The sequence below is a fragment of the Podarcis erhardii genome (assembly GCF_964252035.2).
Source record: "Podarcis erhardii genome assembly, chromosome: 7".
NCBI classification, from domain to species: Eukaryota; Metazoa; Chordata; class Lepidosauria; order Squamata; family Lacertidae; genus Podarcis; species Podarcis erhardii.
Genome location: NC_138511.1, coordinates 25988562 through 26004212, shown reverse-complemented (window position 1 = coordinate 26004212; position 15651 = coordinate 25988562). Strand labels below are relative to the sequence as shown.

Here is a 15651-nt window from a genome sequence, read left to right as displayed (position 1 = left end):
AAAGCTCTGCAAACACCGTTTCTATTCTGCCCCGTCATTTCTCAACATATTTTTTTTAAAGAAGGCTCCTGACGGTTATTCACGTCCAAACAGCAATAGACAGAAACTAAATATATATCAAATACAGTGTTAGAAACTGAGATATGAAAGCTAGGAGCTAAACGGCACCTTAAACCTAGGTTATGGGCACAACAACAAAATGTCTAGGCGTGCTTTTTTATAACAAGAATACAAAGCTGAAAATGAAAGAACTGCAGCTAAAATATTATGTGCATTTTTCATATGGTCTAGTCCTTCCCCTGTCCACCCCCCTAATATTATTAAGAAGGTCTCTTCTCCAATCTTCAGAGAGGGGCTGGAAGTGGGGAGGCAGGAAAAGGTCCTCCTTTCTTTCTACTCTGCAGTTTTAATCGGAAATCTGAGGCACAGTACTGCACCCAGAGCTCAGAAACAGCTCACGCTAATGAAATTCTCTGTCGCAAAATGCGCCTAGAACAAAGGGATTTTCGAACGCTGATCAAATATATACCCATAAAAGCAGCAGTAACACAGTGGCACATTGGTAAGGAACCTTTGACTTGTTGGGTCTAATTAAGCCCGACAAGGGTCCTGATTTACCCTGTTAACCCATGTTCCCCCATCCAGAGCCACAATCTCCCGCTCCACATCAGACGCCGTATATGATGCAGTGGCAAAGGAACGATCGGGAGCCTTAACATGGTCTCCTGGTTGTTCCATGGCAAGCAGGGCTTGGATTTGGCACCTTTTAAACCTGTCATCAAATGACCGTCCTGCTGAAATTACCGTATTTACTTGAGTCTAATGTGCCATTGAATCTAATGCGCACCTCAATTTACAAAAACTTGAAACCAAAAAATGGCAAATGTAAATGGGCCATTGAATCTAATGCACACCTTAATTTTCACAACGTAATTTGGCCAAAAAAGGTGAGCATTAGATTTGAGTAAATACGGTAGTTCCATTCACAGGGCTTGAAGTCTGTGCCAGACTTGCTTTGCCGTAGCACTTCAACTCAAGTCACACTGCAAAGGGAAGAAAAGGATCACATGAAGGCATGGAAACGTCAGCTGACTGATAGGTGTGTGGCCCCACCCACCTGTCAAAGTGGCCTGCTCAGAGTGAAGGCATTCAGGATCCAGCCCTCCTGCTGGATCCCATTCCCTGTCTCAGTAGCAAAAGAACACTCAAAACAGCACAAAAAATCAATTAAACATTCAAGATCCTGGACGAAACAGGAAGATCTCTGCATGGTGCCTCATGTGCTCAGTGTTACCCTGTGGCCTAATAGTCCAAGGGGAGAGCATTCCAATGTTGGGCTGCCACCACAAAAAAGACCCTGCTAATCATTTAAAAATGAATGAATGTAAATTAACATATATGAAATGTAGGATAAAGGCAATAGAGCATCTTCCTGCAGACATACAGACATAGCTAGATATTTTCTTGGGAAACTTAAACATTCCCTATCTGACTTGAAATGCACACTGAAAAACCTAGCTCTGAAAAATAAAAGAAAAAATGAAATAAACATGGAATGGCTTTCTAGTTAAGTCTACATTGCCTGTCTCAATGTCCATCTAAGGCAAATCATGATCTGTGGTTTGTGCCTCACTGTCTCATTCACAGGGTTATCAAATTTACCAGGACATTTATTTCAATAACTATAAAGATAGGAATTTGGTGCAATGTTGCATTACAAGACATTTTAACACCAGAATCCTTGCAGTGCCTTCCTGGGAACAGAAGCCACGTAGTACAAAAAGGGAAAGATGCTGCCACCAAAGGACTCAGCGAAAAGCAGACGTACGATAGACTTGGCCCATGTGTCGCTTCTACAAAAAGCCTGACATTTTTACCGCCCCTCCCCACTCAAAAATAAAATAAAACTTGCCCTCACCCTCAGGATACTTGAAACAGTCTCAGACTGGCGTATTGTGGGCATGGGCTGGCAAGCCAGTAACATGCATCTCAAGGTGGAATAAACACACACACTAACAATTCTCAGACCCGTAGGGTGTTGGTGGTGCATTGACTCTGGCAGAATTTGCAATTCTTTTTTTATCTTTTTTTAAGAAAGGCTCAAATTCTGGGGTTGTACACGGCCCAAACCCAGAAGCCGCCAGAAAGGTAGCAGCAAATTTTCCTTCCACCAAGCCGGACGGCATCTTCTTTACCCCCAATTTATGTCATGGAGCCCAAGCGAAAGGCCCTTAAATTAGCTCGCATCTCCTCGTTAACCCAGCCTCGTAATGAATTCTGACAATAGCATGTTGCTGGGTAATCCGCAAAGACGTCTAATGAGTTGTCTATGGGGATGCCCGGCCAGTCTAGAGGACCTGCCGGGGAGGGCCTATTTCTTCTCCACCTCTACAGATGCCCAATGTGGGAAGGGGGCTGTCTTCCCCCTGCCCTCCGCTGCCCCCCCCCAGCCCCAGGACCCCCTGTGAGCCTGCCCAGCAGGTGCCTACGGGGGAATAGTTTTGTGTTACAGGCCTGAATGAGTGATCCCTGCAGGAGCTGCCGGCTGTTTTCACATACACAGAAGGCAGTCAAAAGTCCACAGAATGAACTTGGAATGACCCCAACTGGAGAGTCACTGGCGGGTTCACCGAGAGGGCAATCTACACTTTATTAAGCAACCAATTCTCTTTTTAACAGATCACTTTTGCGGAAAAGAGGCGTAAAGTCCCGCCACCCCACCCCCCACCTTCCAGGGTTGCTGCAAAAGAGGCACATGCACAGCTCCTTCTCCAAAGCACCTTCTCCTTAGGATGAAAACAGGCTGGCTGAGAAGCTTAGAAACTTCCTTCCTCGCCCGCCACCCCATGAGAATATAGCATGCTTTTATCCTGCTAACACAGAAAATCCAAACAAGGCAATCTGGTTTTCAGAAAGGGCAGCAGGGGCAGATTTTCGCTTATCCTTCTGTGCTTTGTTTCCTTTGATCCCCTTTCTCCCAAAGTGTGAGGACGTCGCCTAGGGAAGGTGAAAGAAAGGTTTCCCGATCCCTCTCCACACACCCCTCCCCAGAATGTCTCTCAGCTGGGCAAGGAGGCAAAACAGGACAATCTACATTCAAACTCAGCACATCTACTCCTCCTGGGGGAATCCGTGGGGCTGCCTGGCAAGTTTAGCTGTTGTTTCACAAGCTATACATGACAGGTGGCCATCCAACCTCTGCTTAAAAACCTACAAGGAAGGAGAGTCCATCAGCTCTCCTGGGAGTCCGTTCCACTGTCAAAAGTTGTTCCTGATGTTTAGCCAGAAACTCCTTTCTTGTAACTTGAATCTCCTTTCATGTAATAATAACCTTTTATGCTAGATACTTCAACTGCTTGGTTTTCTGTATTCTGCATAATCCAATTTTGTTACCTATTACTTATTTAGTTTATATACCGCCCTATGCCCGCAGGTCAGAGTCCGGATCGCAGAATGTTGCTGTTGTTATATATAGGAGTTGGGCCACATACCTCCTTTGTTATAAGACACATTTTCCCTTGAGATGATGACTAATGGCCAAGGATCTGCCCAGAGCTCTAACTCCCTGTAGGATTGCAGCGCATTCACAAAAGGAGAAGGAATGGGTCAAGAGAACAGCTCTCTCCATTTCTATGTGAGTGTCTTTTAGGGGTGAAGATGGCAAAAGAGGAGTACCCCTTTTCCAGAAAGCAGTCGGGCAGCCCAGTACTTTGTTTTCCCCGCCGCCCCAACTGTCTGCTCATTTGGCTTAAGAAAAACTGTAACATGAGGAGCACTGCTGCCTTCGTTAATTTGTGCAAGACTTGAGCTATTGTTCCATAGTTAAGAGGATCGGAAGTGCAGAAGTGCAAGAACTCACAAGGAGCAGACACGAGAGCTAGTCCCCTTCTCAGGTAGGTCATTTTAACATGTGCAAAGATACGCCTGGCAGGTGTAAGAGTCAGGTGAGCAATGCAAATCTACTGAACTCGTTTCATTTTAACAAACAAGATCGCAAGCAAGCATTTAAAATCCAAAAGCTGCCTCGTAAGCTATTATTTGCCCTGCGGTTGCAGAGTATGATATTGCCTGGCTATATTAAAAGGGTCGGAGGGGTTGGGGGAGGTAGTCTGCCAAAGACTGGCCAGTCTGTTTCTGAATGCTTACTTAGGGACAGTGCGTCCAGATCAAGCCATTCCCTTGCCAGGGTTCAAAGTCATCATTCATGCAAATTTACACAGGAGGAGGGGAAACGGGGGCGAGGATGGTTTCCCCCAAAATGCACAATGTGTATTATGTAACATGTACCACCTCGCAGCTCAACACTCATACATAATTGCCTTCAGTAAGCAAGGCTGAATTCAGCTCGTAACAAGAACTGCACCTTCTGTTCAGCCCTGACAGAAGTCACAAATAAAAGGATTCTTTTGCTTGTTGGACACACTGATGTTGCTAAAACCAAAACAAGGGTTACACAGCAGCCTTCAAACTGAAAGGCCAGTACAGGGATCAAGCTGTTGCTGCTTTAAAGAAAGAAATCAACACGAACAGCGACTTCCTGTTCATTCCTTGGTGTAGCACAAACTCTTTGTTCTTACCTTAAATGCTCTCCAAGACCTTGCCCAGCCTCTCTTGCCATCTCTCTGTCCTCACATACCATGACATATCCCTGTCAATTACCTCTTGCTATTTTAGCACTGCCTGTCATCTGCAGGGGGTGAGAGTGAGGAGCAGAATGGGGGAGGGGGGGAAGCACGTAGGGTCAGCCCCAGAAGCGATCTTGGACAAATGTGCAGGGCAAGACCATTGCCATTCACTGACTCAGAAGACTTCCCCGGAGAAGACCCAGGAAGATCGGAGGCTCCCCACACCACATCGTTGTGCAAAAAACTGAGCTGCACCTGCTGCTGCTGCTGCTGCTGCTACTAGCAAAGAAGGGCTCAGTTTCAGCTTGCCCCTTGCTAAACCAACTTCAAGCTCGGTGTTCCCCACCGTCTAAGCCTTGCACCTGAACCTTGCCTTGCATCTCTGTTGCTCCTTGCTTTGACACACAATGAAACAAAACACTGCCTGCTCCATCATCCCTCCTGCTCCTTAAGACTCCACTCTTTCTCCTTTACTGTCTCTTAAGTCTGGGAAATCTCTCCCCACCCCCAGAAGACCACAATCATGCCATCTCTAGCTCTCTTGAGACCCCTTCCCAAAGAGACCTCTTCTGTGCCAACCATCCAGTCTCCTGCCTCCTACTGCAGTTCACACCAGCCTTTGCCAACCTGCTGCCCTCCAAATGCTTCGGATTACATCCCATCAGCTTGTATGAACCAGCGACCAGTGATGATGCAAGTTGTAGTCCAAAGCATCGGGTACTACAGTGTCCTCCTGTCCTTCAGAAAGTACCAGGCAGATTGATAGCAAAGAGACCTACGTATGGTACCTTAAGCCAATGGACTACAAGTCCTGACTCCCATCATCCCTTACTGCTGTCCTAAAGATTAACAGCTTGATTATGGGATAAACTTTTATGGGCTACAGTGGACTTAACGGATCTGATGAAGTTGCTGCTGGTCTACAACAGCTTATCCTGTAGTAAAGTTGGTGGTTCTGTAAGATGACAGAATAATATGTGCCACCACCAATATTATCCTCACAACCCCCCTGCAGAATATGACCTGCCCAATTTCACCCGCTAAGCTTCATGGCTATGTGGGGATAGGAAACTGGGTCTCCCCAGTCCCAACACCTCGATTAAGACATGTAAAAACTGACTATATAGCCTGGCTGAGCCCAATTAAACAAAACAAAACAAAACAAAAAACCTTGCCAAAATCCCCTGGAATTTCCACAGCGAATATTTTGCAAAACAGCGGGTGTCACCACTCCCAATGTTGGAGGGAGGGCACGTCACAACATCAGCTCTGCCAGCTTTTAATCACTTTGTCATACTTCAGATGAAAATGTTTTTTTCCTGCCTTGCCTTTATGTTGGTCTTTAACTCCTTTCTAACTCAACCAAGAGGATGGTACCCGGGGGTGGGGGTGGGGGGAACAACAGCTGCAGCTGGTTCAGCAGAAATTGAAACTCCCAAAGAAAACATCAAATTTTAACATGAAAGCTGAGCTCTCGTTGCGAGGTTTCTCTGTTGCTTATATTTATAGCCTTCAGAACCTTTAATTGCCCTAGTGCAGCAAGTAAACTTTGACTGCTCCTCCACTCACTCTAGTTTCTCGAAGTATTACACTGTCTGATAGGTACCAAAGAGACTTCTTTATGCTCCAGAACAATTTGCTTTAATAAAAGTGGCAAGCCGATTTCTCCAGTACAGTCCAGAACAAAACCCTTCAGTGGAGATATAGTGTATATACAGTGGTACCTCGGGTTACAGACACTTCAGGTTACAGACTCTGCTAACCCAGAAATAGTACCTCAGGTTTAGAACTTTGCTTCAGGATGAGAACAGAAATTGTGCGGTGGCGGCGGGAGGCCCCATTAGCTAAAGTGGTACCTCAGGTTAAGAACAGTTTCAGGTTAAGAACGGACCTCCAGAACGAATTAAGTTCTTAACCAGAGGTACCATTGTATTTTGCTGTAATCTGCCGTATTGGATTCACAGAAGATACTGAGATAAGAGAGATAAGACAAAGCTTACACATCCAAAAGAGGCGCATACACACAACCCTCACTAGTTTAGAGAGAAATCTGTCTTGGAAGTTTCAGCTAAAAAGAATTAACATGCCAGTAACTTGCCAGCTGGACATTAGGACAAACCACATCACGTGCCTTGGCAGAAAGGCAGTCTATACATGCAATAAACAACAATAAAAATAAACAAGTAAGAGACTGATTTTCACTCCCCATGAAAATGGCTGCAGCAAAAGCACTGTCTCAGAAGTCACACCAGAGGATCATTCCCTGCAGCAAGCTGGGGAAAGTGTCGTTTCAAAAAGCCAAGCATTATCTCTTGAGAGGTGTTGGGCTGACACACCAAAGCAGAAAGGAGCTTTCACTACATAGTGGGTCATCTTGTGAAAAGGGAAAGCAAACCAGTCACAGAGGGAATCAAGATCTGCCTTAATAAGTTGCTTAAGAACTGCATCCTATCATTCACCCCACCCCACTCGTATCAAGGGCACCCAAGCCCCAAATGGCACCTACCAGTGCCTTCATAAAAGTCAATTTCTATATCTGAGATTATCATGAAAACGCAGACACTGCACTCCATATTTTGTGTTTCCCTTCATTCCCAGTAACTTCAACTTATAAAGTAGTTGCTTTACCTAGATAGGTGTGTGTATGGTGCTCTAGTTTTTTGTTTTTGATTAATATATCTTTGGTTCTCGATCACAATTCGTTCCTGAAGTCTGTTCGACTTCCGAAAACCAAGGTGCAGCTTCCGATTGGCTGCAGAGCTTTCTGAACTTGATTGAAAGCTACGGAAGCTGTGTCGGACGTTCGGCTTCCAAAAAACATTCGCAAACCAGAACACTCACTTCCGGGTTTGCGACGTTTGGGAGCCAAAATGTATGAGTACCAAGGCATTCGAGAACCACTCTGAACATGTAGGTTGTGGCATCCCCAACCGTTCAAACCTCTTCTCATCTCTTTTGAGAAGTTTTTTTGAGCTCAGTTCCTACTGAAATGAAGCTTCATGCTCATGCGCAGCTCCATAAGTACATTTTCTGCCCTTGCCTGTTGTTCTCTCCTTATCTTTGACCATACTTTCCCTGCTGCAGACTCATACACACACACATCACCCCAGTCTGCCTAAGCTTGCTGCCATCACCTTGCCCAACATTGTGCTTTTACTCGGTTTTAAAGCCCATCTTCTGCAGGGATTCTTTGGGCACCCTGTTCCCACACATGTATATTTACACACCAGTCATGGCAGCTTTTCTGTAATTTCCAGAATGGACTGCAAGCACGGGACTCTTTAGCCGCCAGCAAATAATCCGCTGCGCCTCTAGTACTGGAAGCCATTTCCAACGCAGAGCCAGCCACCAGACCATAATATTTCTGACGCAGAAAGACAACCTTTCAGGGGGGGGAAACAACCCCTCTCCTTACACTGGCAGACACTGCAATAAAACCGAGGCTTTGAGCCGGAGGACAGAATTGAATCACTAACAGGAATTCATCTTGTTGCTTATAAAGTTGCACCACCAACTGTCGTCTCTAACCAAGAAGTCATTGAAGGGAGGAATAATTTTAGCTTTTGGTATTTGCAACCCTAAGGGAGAAAAAAGAAAAAAAGGAAAAACCCAAATGAAAGGGGGGGGGGAAGGATATTTGATGCAAATAGTTCAAACAGGACTGTTGGGTTCCTTTCTTTTTCTTTTTTAGCCGCCATGGCAGATGGAATGGAAATTCCCTCCGGTCCCTATATTTAGGATCAAAGCCCTTCTTAACACACAAAAACAGTCAGTCTCCAAGGGATCATGCCGCAGAGAATGGTCTGAAGTGAACTTCCATTAACCTGAGTTTCTGTGCCAACTTAAATACACAGAACCTCTCCACTTGAAAGAAGTCATTCACCCAGTACACGCTCTGAGATACATGGAAAACCCATTACTGGAATAATCAACAGTGATTAAACAGAAAATCTATACAATGGCAAAACCAGACACAGCTCATAAATAAGGCATTTTTGTGTGTGCATGCATGCAATTCTTGCAGGCACTTTTTATTTCTTTTAAAGGGGTCATTAAAGTTCAGCCTTGTTAAGAAGTATGTGGATGTGGAAGGTCTGCCATTATTTGCATCTTCTGAACTGCTATTTAAAGAAGAAAGGGGAGGAAAAGGAACCAGGTAACCGAGGGGGCACAAGACACGTACAAATTTCCCTAGACGGGTTTTGGCTGCCTCAACCACCAACGACTCAGAACTGATGTAATGAATTGAAGGATGTGAAAATGTCTGGCTCCTCTGTGTCAGGTGGAAGGGTTTGCAGTGAGAGCAGACACCCTAATTAATCATACTCTGCCTGCAGACAGCGCACAAGAGCAGAACCAATGGCCACGATTTTTACTGGTCTGGCTAGGTTCCCTTGTGGCGAGACTGGATTATTTCTTCTCAACACCCGAACCGAGTTTTCAAAGATTCCTTTGCGAGATGCAAAAGCACACAGCACTCAATGTAGGTTGGAATGAATAATCCGAAACAGGCATGCACGAGATGGATTCTGAAGGGGCTTTGCTGCTTAGGGAAGAAAAATGCATAAATCTCAGCAGGGGAAAAAAGCCAACGCTGAAAACGTTGCCTCAATTGTGCTGAGGCTGTAAAAACAGGAGAACACAATGTCTAAATGAGGACCTGAAAAATAGAGCATGCATCACCAAGCCATGAAATCAACCAGCTGATTGTATTTGAACTCTGTCCTGTAATGTTTTCATTGTTGTTTTTACAAGTTGTTGTTTCAATGCAAACTGCCCTAGAATGAAACGATGTAGGGTTGTATATAAATGTCTAAAATAGATATACTGTGCGCACATCGTTCTGCCTGTTTTGGGATCTGACAAGCCTTCTGCCCAGGGCAGAACTCATTTGACAGCATGAGGAACTGTAAGGGAGGCAAAGATAAAACCATGGAGTAGACAAACTGCAAATAAAACACAGTTCTCAAAAACCACAAAAAAGCAAATACAAATAAAATAATCACAAATAAAATCAATTAAACTTTAAAAAATAATATATGCAACTCAACTACGAATTCTATCCAATGCTAGTGTCTGCTCAGAGTAAACACACTGAAATTAACAGATCTAAATTAGTTACATCAATTCATTTCAACAGATCTAAGTAGGACTAATGTTAAATATAGTGCAATAGATTGCATCCAAAGTTGGTCATAATCAGGGCAGGCCCATTAATTTTAATGGGTCTACTCTTAAGTAGAATTGGATACATTCCCATATCTCTGGGCAGGGCTTGCTGAAATAAAAACTTTTCTGTATGTGTTTGAAGTAATATTGAGTGGCATCAATAGGCAGGGAGTTCCAAAGGATGAAAGCTCTTATTATATAGGAAGGGTTTAAACGGCAACAGTCCATCAGTATGGAACAAAAGGGGAAAACAAAGTCATGCCCTATGATCTGTCACGATATCGGCTGATGATTTTATCTATGTTAAAATGGACTGTTTTCCCACTGGTTCAAGTCAGCCATCTTGCCAACCCATGTTTTGGGACAATCACACCTGGTAACAAAAATAATTGTGCTTTCAAGCAGTGTTTGAGAATGAATACCTGGAGAGAAACAGGTAGGGGAAGGTTGCTCTGAGGCAGGGGTCAGCAAAAAAAATTTAGCTGCGGGCTGGTCTATTGTCCCTCAGACCTTGTGGCAGGCTGGAGGAGCAGCACTGGGGTGGGTGGGTGTGGAGCTGGAAGAAGAGGCGAGGGGTGCAAGTAGTCCTCCTCCCCAAGCCCAGCCGCTGCACTTACTTTCCCTGGGGCTGCCACCACCATCACTACCGCCGCCACTGCTTCTCGTGGGTAGGCAGAGCAAGCTTGTCCGCTCTGTTCTCTGGCTCACAGGAGCACCAGGGCGGCGGCGGTGGAGGGAAGATGATTGGTGCGAAAGGGCTGGCTCCCGAGAGGGGCTGCTTAAAATGGCGCTCAGCCAGCTCAGCCCAGCCCTCCTTCCTCCTCTAGGCAGGGCAAGGAGGAGCCAGGAGGAGGGAGGGAGGGAGGAGGAGGCACCACCACGGTGTGTGTGCGGGAGAGGGGGGGAAATGGAATGGTGCAGAAAAAAATGGCACAGCCCGAATGAACAGAATCCCCACACCGATCCATGGACAGTCCGCGGGCCGGATCCTGAAGACAATTGGGCCTGATCCGGCCCGCGGATCTTAGTTTGCTGACCCCTGCTCTGAGGCATCAGCGGTTGCTAGAGCTGCAGGAGGAACAAATGAGCCTCTTTATCCTTTGTATCCCTACCTTTGCAGCAGAGTTTGACACACCGTGGGCAACGTTTCGTATAAGGCCGCCGACGTTTCCATATTTTATCAGCCCAGTAACGCCTTCCGAAACATCGTTCAGGAGACCCATCGGGTTGCCAAGGAAGTTCACGGAGCTCAGGATCCTTGCCGCTTGGCTGAGCAGCTCCTGGAAAGGGCATCAGAAATGTCACTGGAAACAGAGCTCACGGCAAAGTCATCATATTCGGTAAAGGGGGCTCTTTTGCATAAGGAGAGGCGACCATAAAGGGGTGGGGGAATAAGACCCTTTCCCTTCTGTATCTGAATCACAGAGCTGGAGAAGACCAAAATGCAGCCTTCTGATCTCACCATGGGTGCTAAAACAGCAGTCAGAGTGAAGGAGCGAGCTGGAGACACCCCAGTGTTCATGTCAAAACCTTCAAGGGGGGGATTATATGTGGGTTAGTAAGCTGCTTTGTAACTTGGGCTACAACACAGACAGTAAGAGAGAACACCCAGCAAAGGAAAGGGGGAGACAAAGTGGGACAGAAAGAAAACATGGGGGTGGTTTAATAAGATGCCCGTGCAATCTACTCTGTATTGGATCAACCACACGAGCAGTTGGTGTTCGGATAGGGGAGCACACACAGATTGTCCCCAAAAGAGAACATGGCCACAACAGACAAAAGGCTGCCCACCCTTGCTATAAACATATCAGAACATCTGCGCTATCGCAGTCATCAAATGCTAGCAGCCCTCAAGTCTGCTAGAGGACTGGGGCTTTGGTGACCCTGAGTGAGGAAGGAAGGTTCCTATGTCACAATGCAGCAGGGACTACCTAGCAGGAAGGCCTGGCTCCGTGTGGCCCTGCGCCCTCTAGTGCAAAATTAACTCACTTCTTGGAAGTGCTTCAGGATATCGTTAATGATGAACTCTTTCGTCTCGTAGGGATGGACTCTGGTGAAGGGGTCCAAGTTGATCACAGCATCTTCAAACCTAACCAGAGGGAAGCCCAGGGTGCTTTTCAATGCCTAAAGCAAACAGAGTAACTACATTAGCATCTTAACACTTTAAAGCAACAGCAACAAAAATCAATAGGATGAACAATTCAAAGGGAGAAAAACGTAACTGTGACTGAGTGAAGTACAATATTGCTTACATCTTCTCCATCTTCAACATTAAGAAATCAAGATGGGTCAGAATTTACATCAAAATGAAATCAGATCAAAAGTCATCATCACCATCATCAACAACTAAAGGGACAGTCTGAAACATGTCTAGACCAGGCAAAAGGAGAAACAGTCAGGGAGGAGGCAACTGCCCTCTCCAAGATGCATGAGCTATTGGAGGTTTGTGTAATATGCTGTTATTGGTTATAGGAGAAACCCATACTGTATCTCCTTTGGCCAAACCGTGGACAACTCTGCGGTGGTAAATCAGATGTTCTGACAATTCAATTTGCCATACCCTCTCTTGCCATGCACTATAGGTAGGGCCAACAAAACAGCTCCAGTGAAATATGACCTCAAGGCTACCAACCCTTTAAATTCCGTAACCTGGCACTTCTCAGCTAAATCTGGCAGCTTTGCTTATAAATTAATGCAAGAGGCGTTTTGTGTTAAATGTGCATGACTTGGCACATGCTTCTCCTCATCTTCTTTTCTTACCTCCCAACCACCTTGGGGTTGAGCTTATGAAAAATGAGAGAGAATACAAGAATGGACAGAGCTTTAGCATTTGAAGCCCAGGTGGAGGCTGCCTTTTCTCTGCTGCTCCACTTGTTAAAAATTAAAACAAGGACCTCTGAAAGGACATCTTGAAAATCTCATTCCGTTTTCCTTCCCTGAGCTTTTTCGCTTTTGGTCTGCTCAACAAAAGGCAGCTTCCTTGAGTGGCAACAACTTCTTCCCCATTCCTAAATCCACTCCTGTCCTATTTCCTGAGAGGAACAGACAGCAGCAGCCACTAAAAATGTGGGCTTCTCTGGACTGTAAGGACAGCAAACAGAATAACCCTGCCATTGCTTTCCAAAGAGTCCCCAGCACCATGCGGTTTAATGCTCCCTGTGTTTTTGTTTGCACTGCCTGCCCCAGACTTGAGCTCAGAATGAATGCCATAATAAGTGTGGCTTTTTTGGGGGGGGGGGGTAATTAAGTGGAGGCTCCTTGTCAACTGGAGGCTAAAAATAGGTCTGTTGACTTAGAACCGTCTTTTTCAAACTGTGTTCCCAGGAACTCCAGGTTCCCTGGAACCTTATCAGGAGTTCTTCAACAAACTTACAGCTTGCATAACGTTAAAAGAGAACCTCATGAAGATGTTTTACCGTTGGTATATAACACCTGCAAAATTAGCAAAAATATATAAAACTTGTAATAAATGCTGGAAATGCAGGGAAAAAGAGGGATCCTTCTTCCATATGTGGTGGGACTGCAGAAAGGTCAAAGGCTTTTGGGAAAGTGTATATAATGAAATGAAAAGTATATTAAGATATAACTTTGGGAAAAAGCCGGAGGCTTTTCTGTTAGGCCTAGCAGGAAGTGATATAAAGAACAATGACAGTAAATTCTTCCAATATGCAACAACGGCTGCAAGGGTCTTATTGGCTCAAAATTGGAAACAACAGAACATACCGACGCTTGAGGAATGGAGAGCAAAACTACTAGAATACGCGGAGATGGACAGATTGACGGGGAAAATTAGATATTTAAAAGACCAAAGGTTCATTGAGGACTGGGGGAAATTTGTGGAATATCTGGAAAATATAAGTGAAGGTCAGATAACGCTAGTTGGGTTTAAAAAAGCTCTGTGAAAAGGTTGGAATATTGTCTAAAGAGAAAAAGAAGGAAAGAGAAAATAATGTCAATATAAGCTAGGATTTGTGTGAATTTGTTAAATTAGGGTATGGATGATTTCAGGGGAAGCTGAAGGAAGTCTTATAGAAAGAAATCTGTGATAACAAGGTGTAAACTGTTTTATTTTCTTGTTTGTTATGATTTAAAAACAATAAAAATTATGCGAGAGAGAGGAGTTCTTCAACAAAGAAGTGCAGGAACGAAAGCGCGAGAAGGGCAGCTCGCTCCCCAGTGCAGCTCTCCCCAACCAACACAAAGCAAAGCTGCAAGAGAGCATGCTGTGGGGCCCACTCTGCTCCCACAAGGTAATGGCCAGGCTGGTAGGTCCAGAACGTGTTTTGCTTGGATAATGTGCAACAGTTCCATGGCAGGATGTGCAGAGTTTCTTTGGGGGCTTAACCCAGAAGGGTCCCCCTCTCTCTCCAGTGTCAAGAGGGAATGTGCCTCAGAACACCGTTTGCTAAGAATTGCAGGTTGCGAGGGCTGCTATTGCACCCAGGCCCCTTGTGCTGGCTTCCCATGGGCCACTGTGAGAACAATAAGCTGAGCTAGATGGGTCTTTGGGCCTCATCCTGCATTGCTTTTCATTAGCGGAGTCTGTAACCTGAAGCATCTGTAACCTGAAGCGTCTGTAACCCGAGGTACCACTGTATATAATTTCACAGAAGTTATACAGTTCCTATTAGAGCATTTTCCCATGAATGCTCCCTCCTTTAAGCCAGAGATGGCGAGTGGGTGTGGGGCACGAAGAGCCTGCGGTCCTCCAGTTGTTGTTGGAGATGGCTGGGCCTGGATGTGGAGTCTCACATCACTATTTGGACATACTGTAGGTTCTCCCATTCATTTTAAGCTGTACTCAGTTTGATTTCAAATGACCAATAAAAAAAGCAAAGTCTCTGCCAATGATCCTCCAACAGGCTTCCTTTTCGGGATATACTTGAACCTGAAGTATATCCTGAAAAGGAAGCCTGTTGGAGTCTTAACATTGTCACACACATTCAGAACGTGAATATCCTAGAGGCTGCCCATTGCTGTCAACCGAATATTCGTCAAGCCAGACAATTGGCAAGACAATCCTCAGTTGTTAAGGGGGGGGGGAGGGGGGAAGAGGTGTGCATTTTACTACCCAATTCTCCCTGGATTCTGCGCTTTCAGCAGATATTATTTCACAGCCTTCGGTACTAGAAATCTGGCTTTCTAAATACAAGGAGATTCTCAGGAAGACTGCAGATCTTCTACAGACCACTGCTTATCTATCACCCTGCAAGAATTTATTATGCAATGCAGCAGAACACTGGAAGGATGGGCCCATGAAGCCTTACCTTGAGATCCAAGGGGAGCTTGCTGGAAGTGAAGACACTCAGCTTTATCTGCGGCACACTGATCTTGAGGTTTTCAAAGTAATATCGCTTCCGTGCTCCACCTTGATCAACCGGCTTTTCATGAAGGTTTTCATCGTAACTTTCAACTTCTGTGTTTCAACAACACAACACAGGCATTATTACTACAGTACATGGGGCATCTAATACCATTGTGATGAATGAGGACAACTAAAGTAATTACAGTATAAATCCAGGGAGCTTACAAGTTAACAGTTTCTGCAACCAACAGTTTCTGCAAAAACAACTGTGAGTTGCACCCAGGGTTAGGCCTACTCAGAGCAGACCCAAATAAATTAACGGAAGTGACTATCTAAGGTCTATTCATTTCAAGGGGCCTACTCTGACTAGGACTTAGTTGGAAGCAACCTTATGAATCCCAACCCAGCTTACTGCTGTGATTTTTGGTACTCCCCATTAATAATCTCCTGCTCCAAATCAGATCATCTTTAAATAAAATATATTAAAATGTGCATTTTATTTATATTTAATGCCCCTTTCCAGGACTGCACTGCAAAATATTCCAACATTTG

The 15651-nt window shown here is 45.1% G+C and overlaps 1 protein-coding gene across 11 annotated transcripts in view; it reads right to left on the bottom strand.

The window, feature by feature from the left end:
- The window catches only part of VPS13D (vacuolar protein sorting 13 homolog D), a 120437-nt gene that overhangs the window by 24293 nt on the left and 80493 nt on the right, over positions 1–15651 (bottom strand). For all 11 annotated transcript variants that reach the window (XM_081870637.1, XM_081870636.1, XM_081870632.1 and 8 more), the window contains 3 exons: positions 15062–15210; positions 11784–11918; positions 10907–11074 (listed from right to left, as the gene is read on the bottom strand). In XM_081870637.1, coding sequence (XP_081726763.1) covers positions 10907–11074; positions 11784–11918; positions 15062–15210 — 452 coding nt within the window. The remainder of the gene's footprint in view (positions 1–10906; positions 11075–11783; positions 11919–15061; positions 15211–15651) is intronic.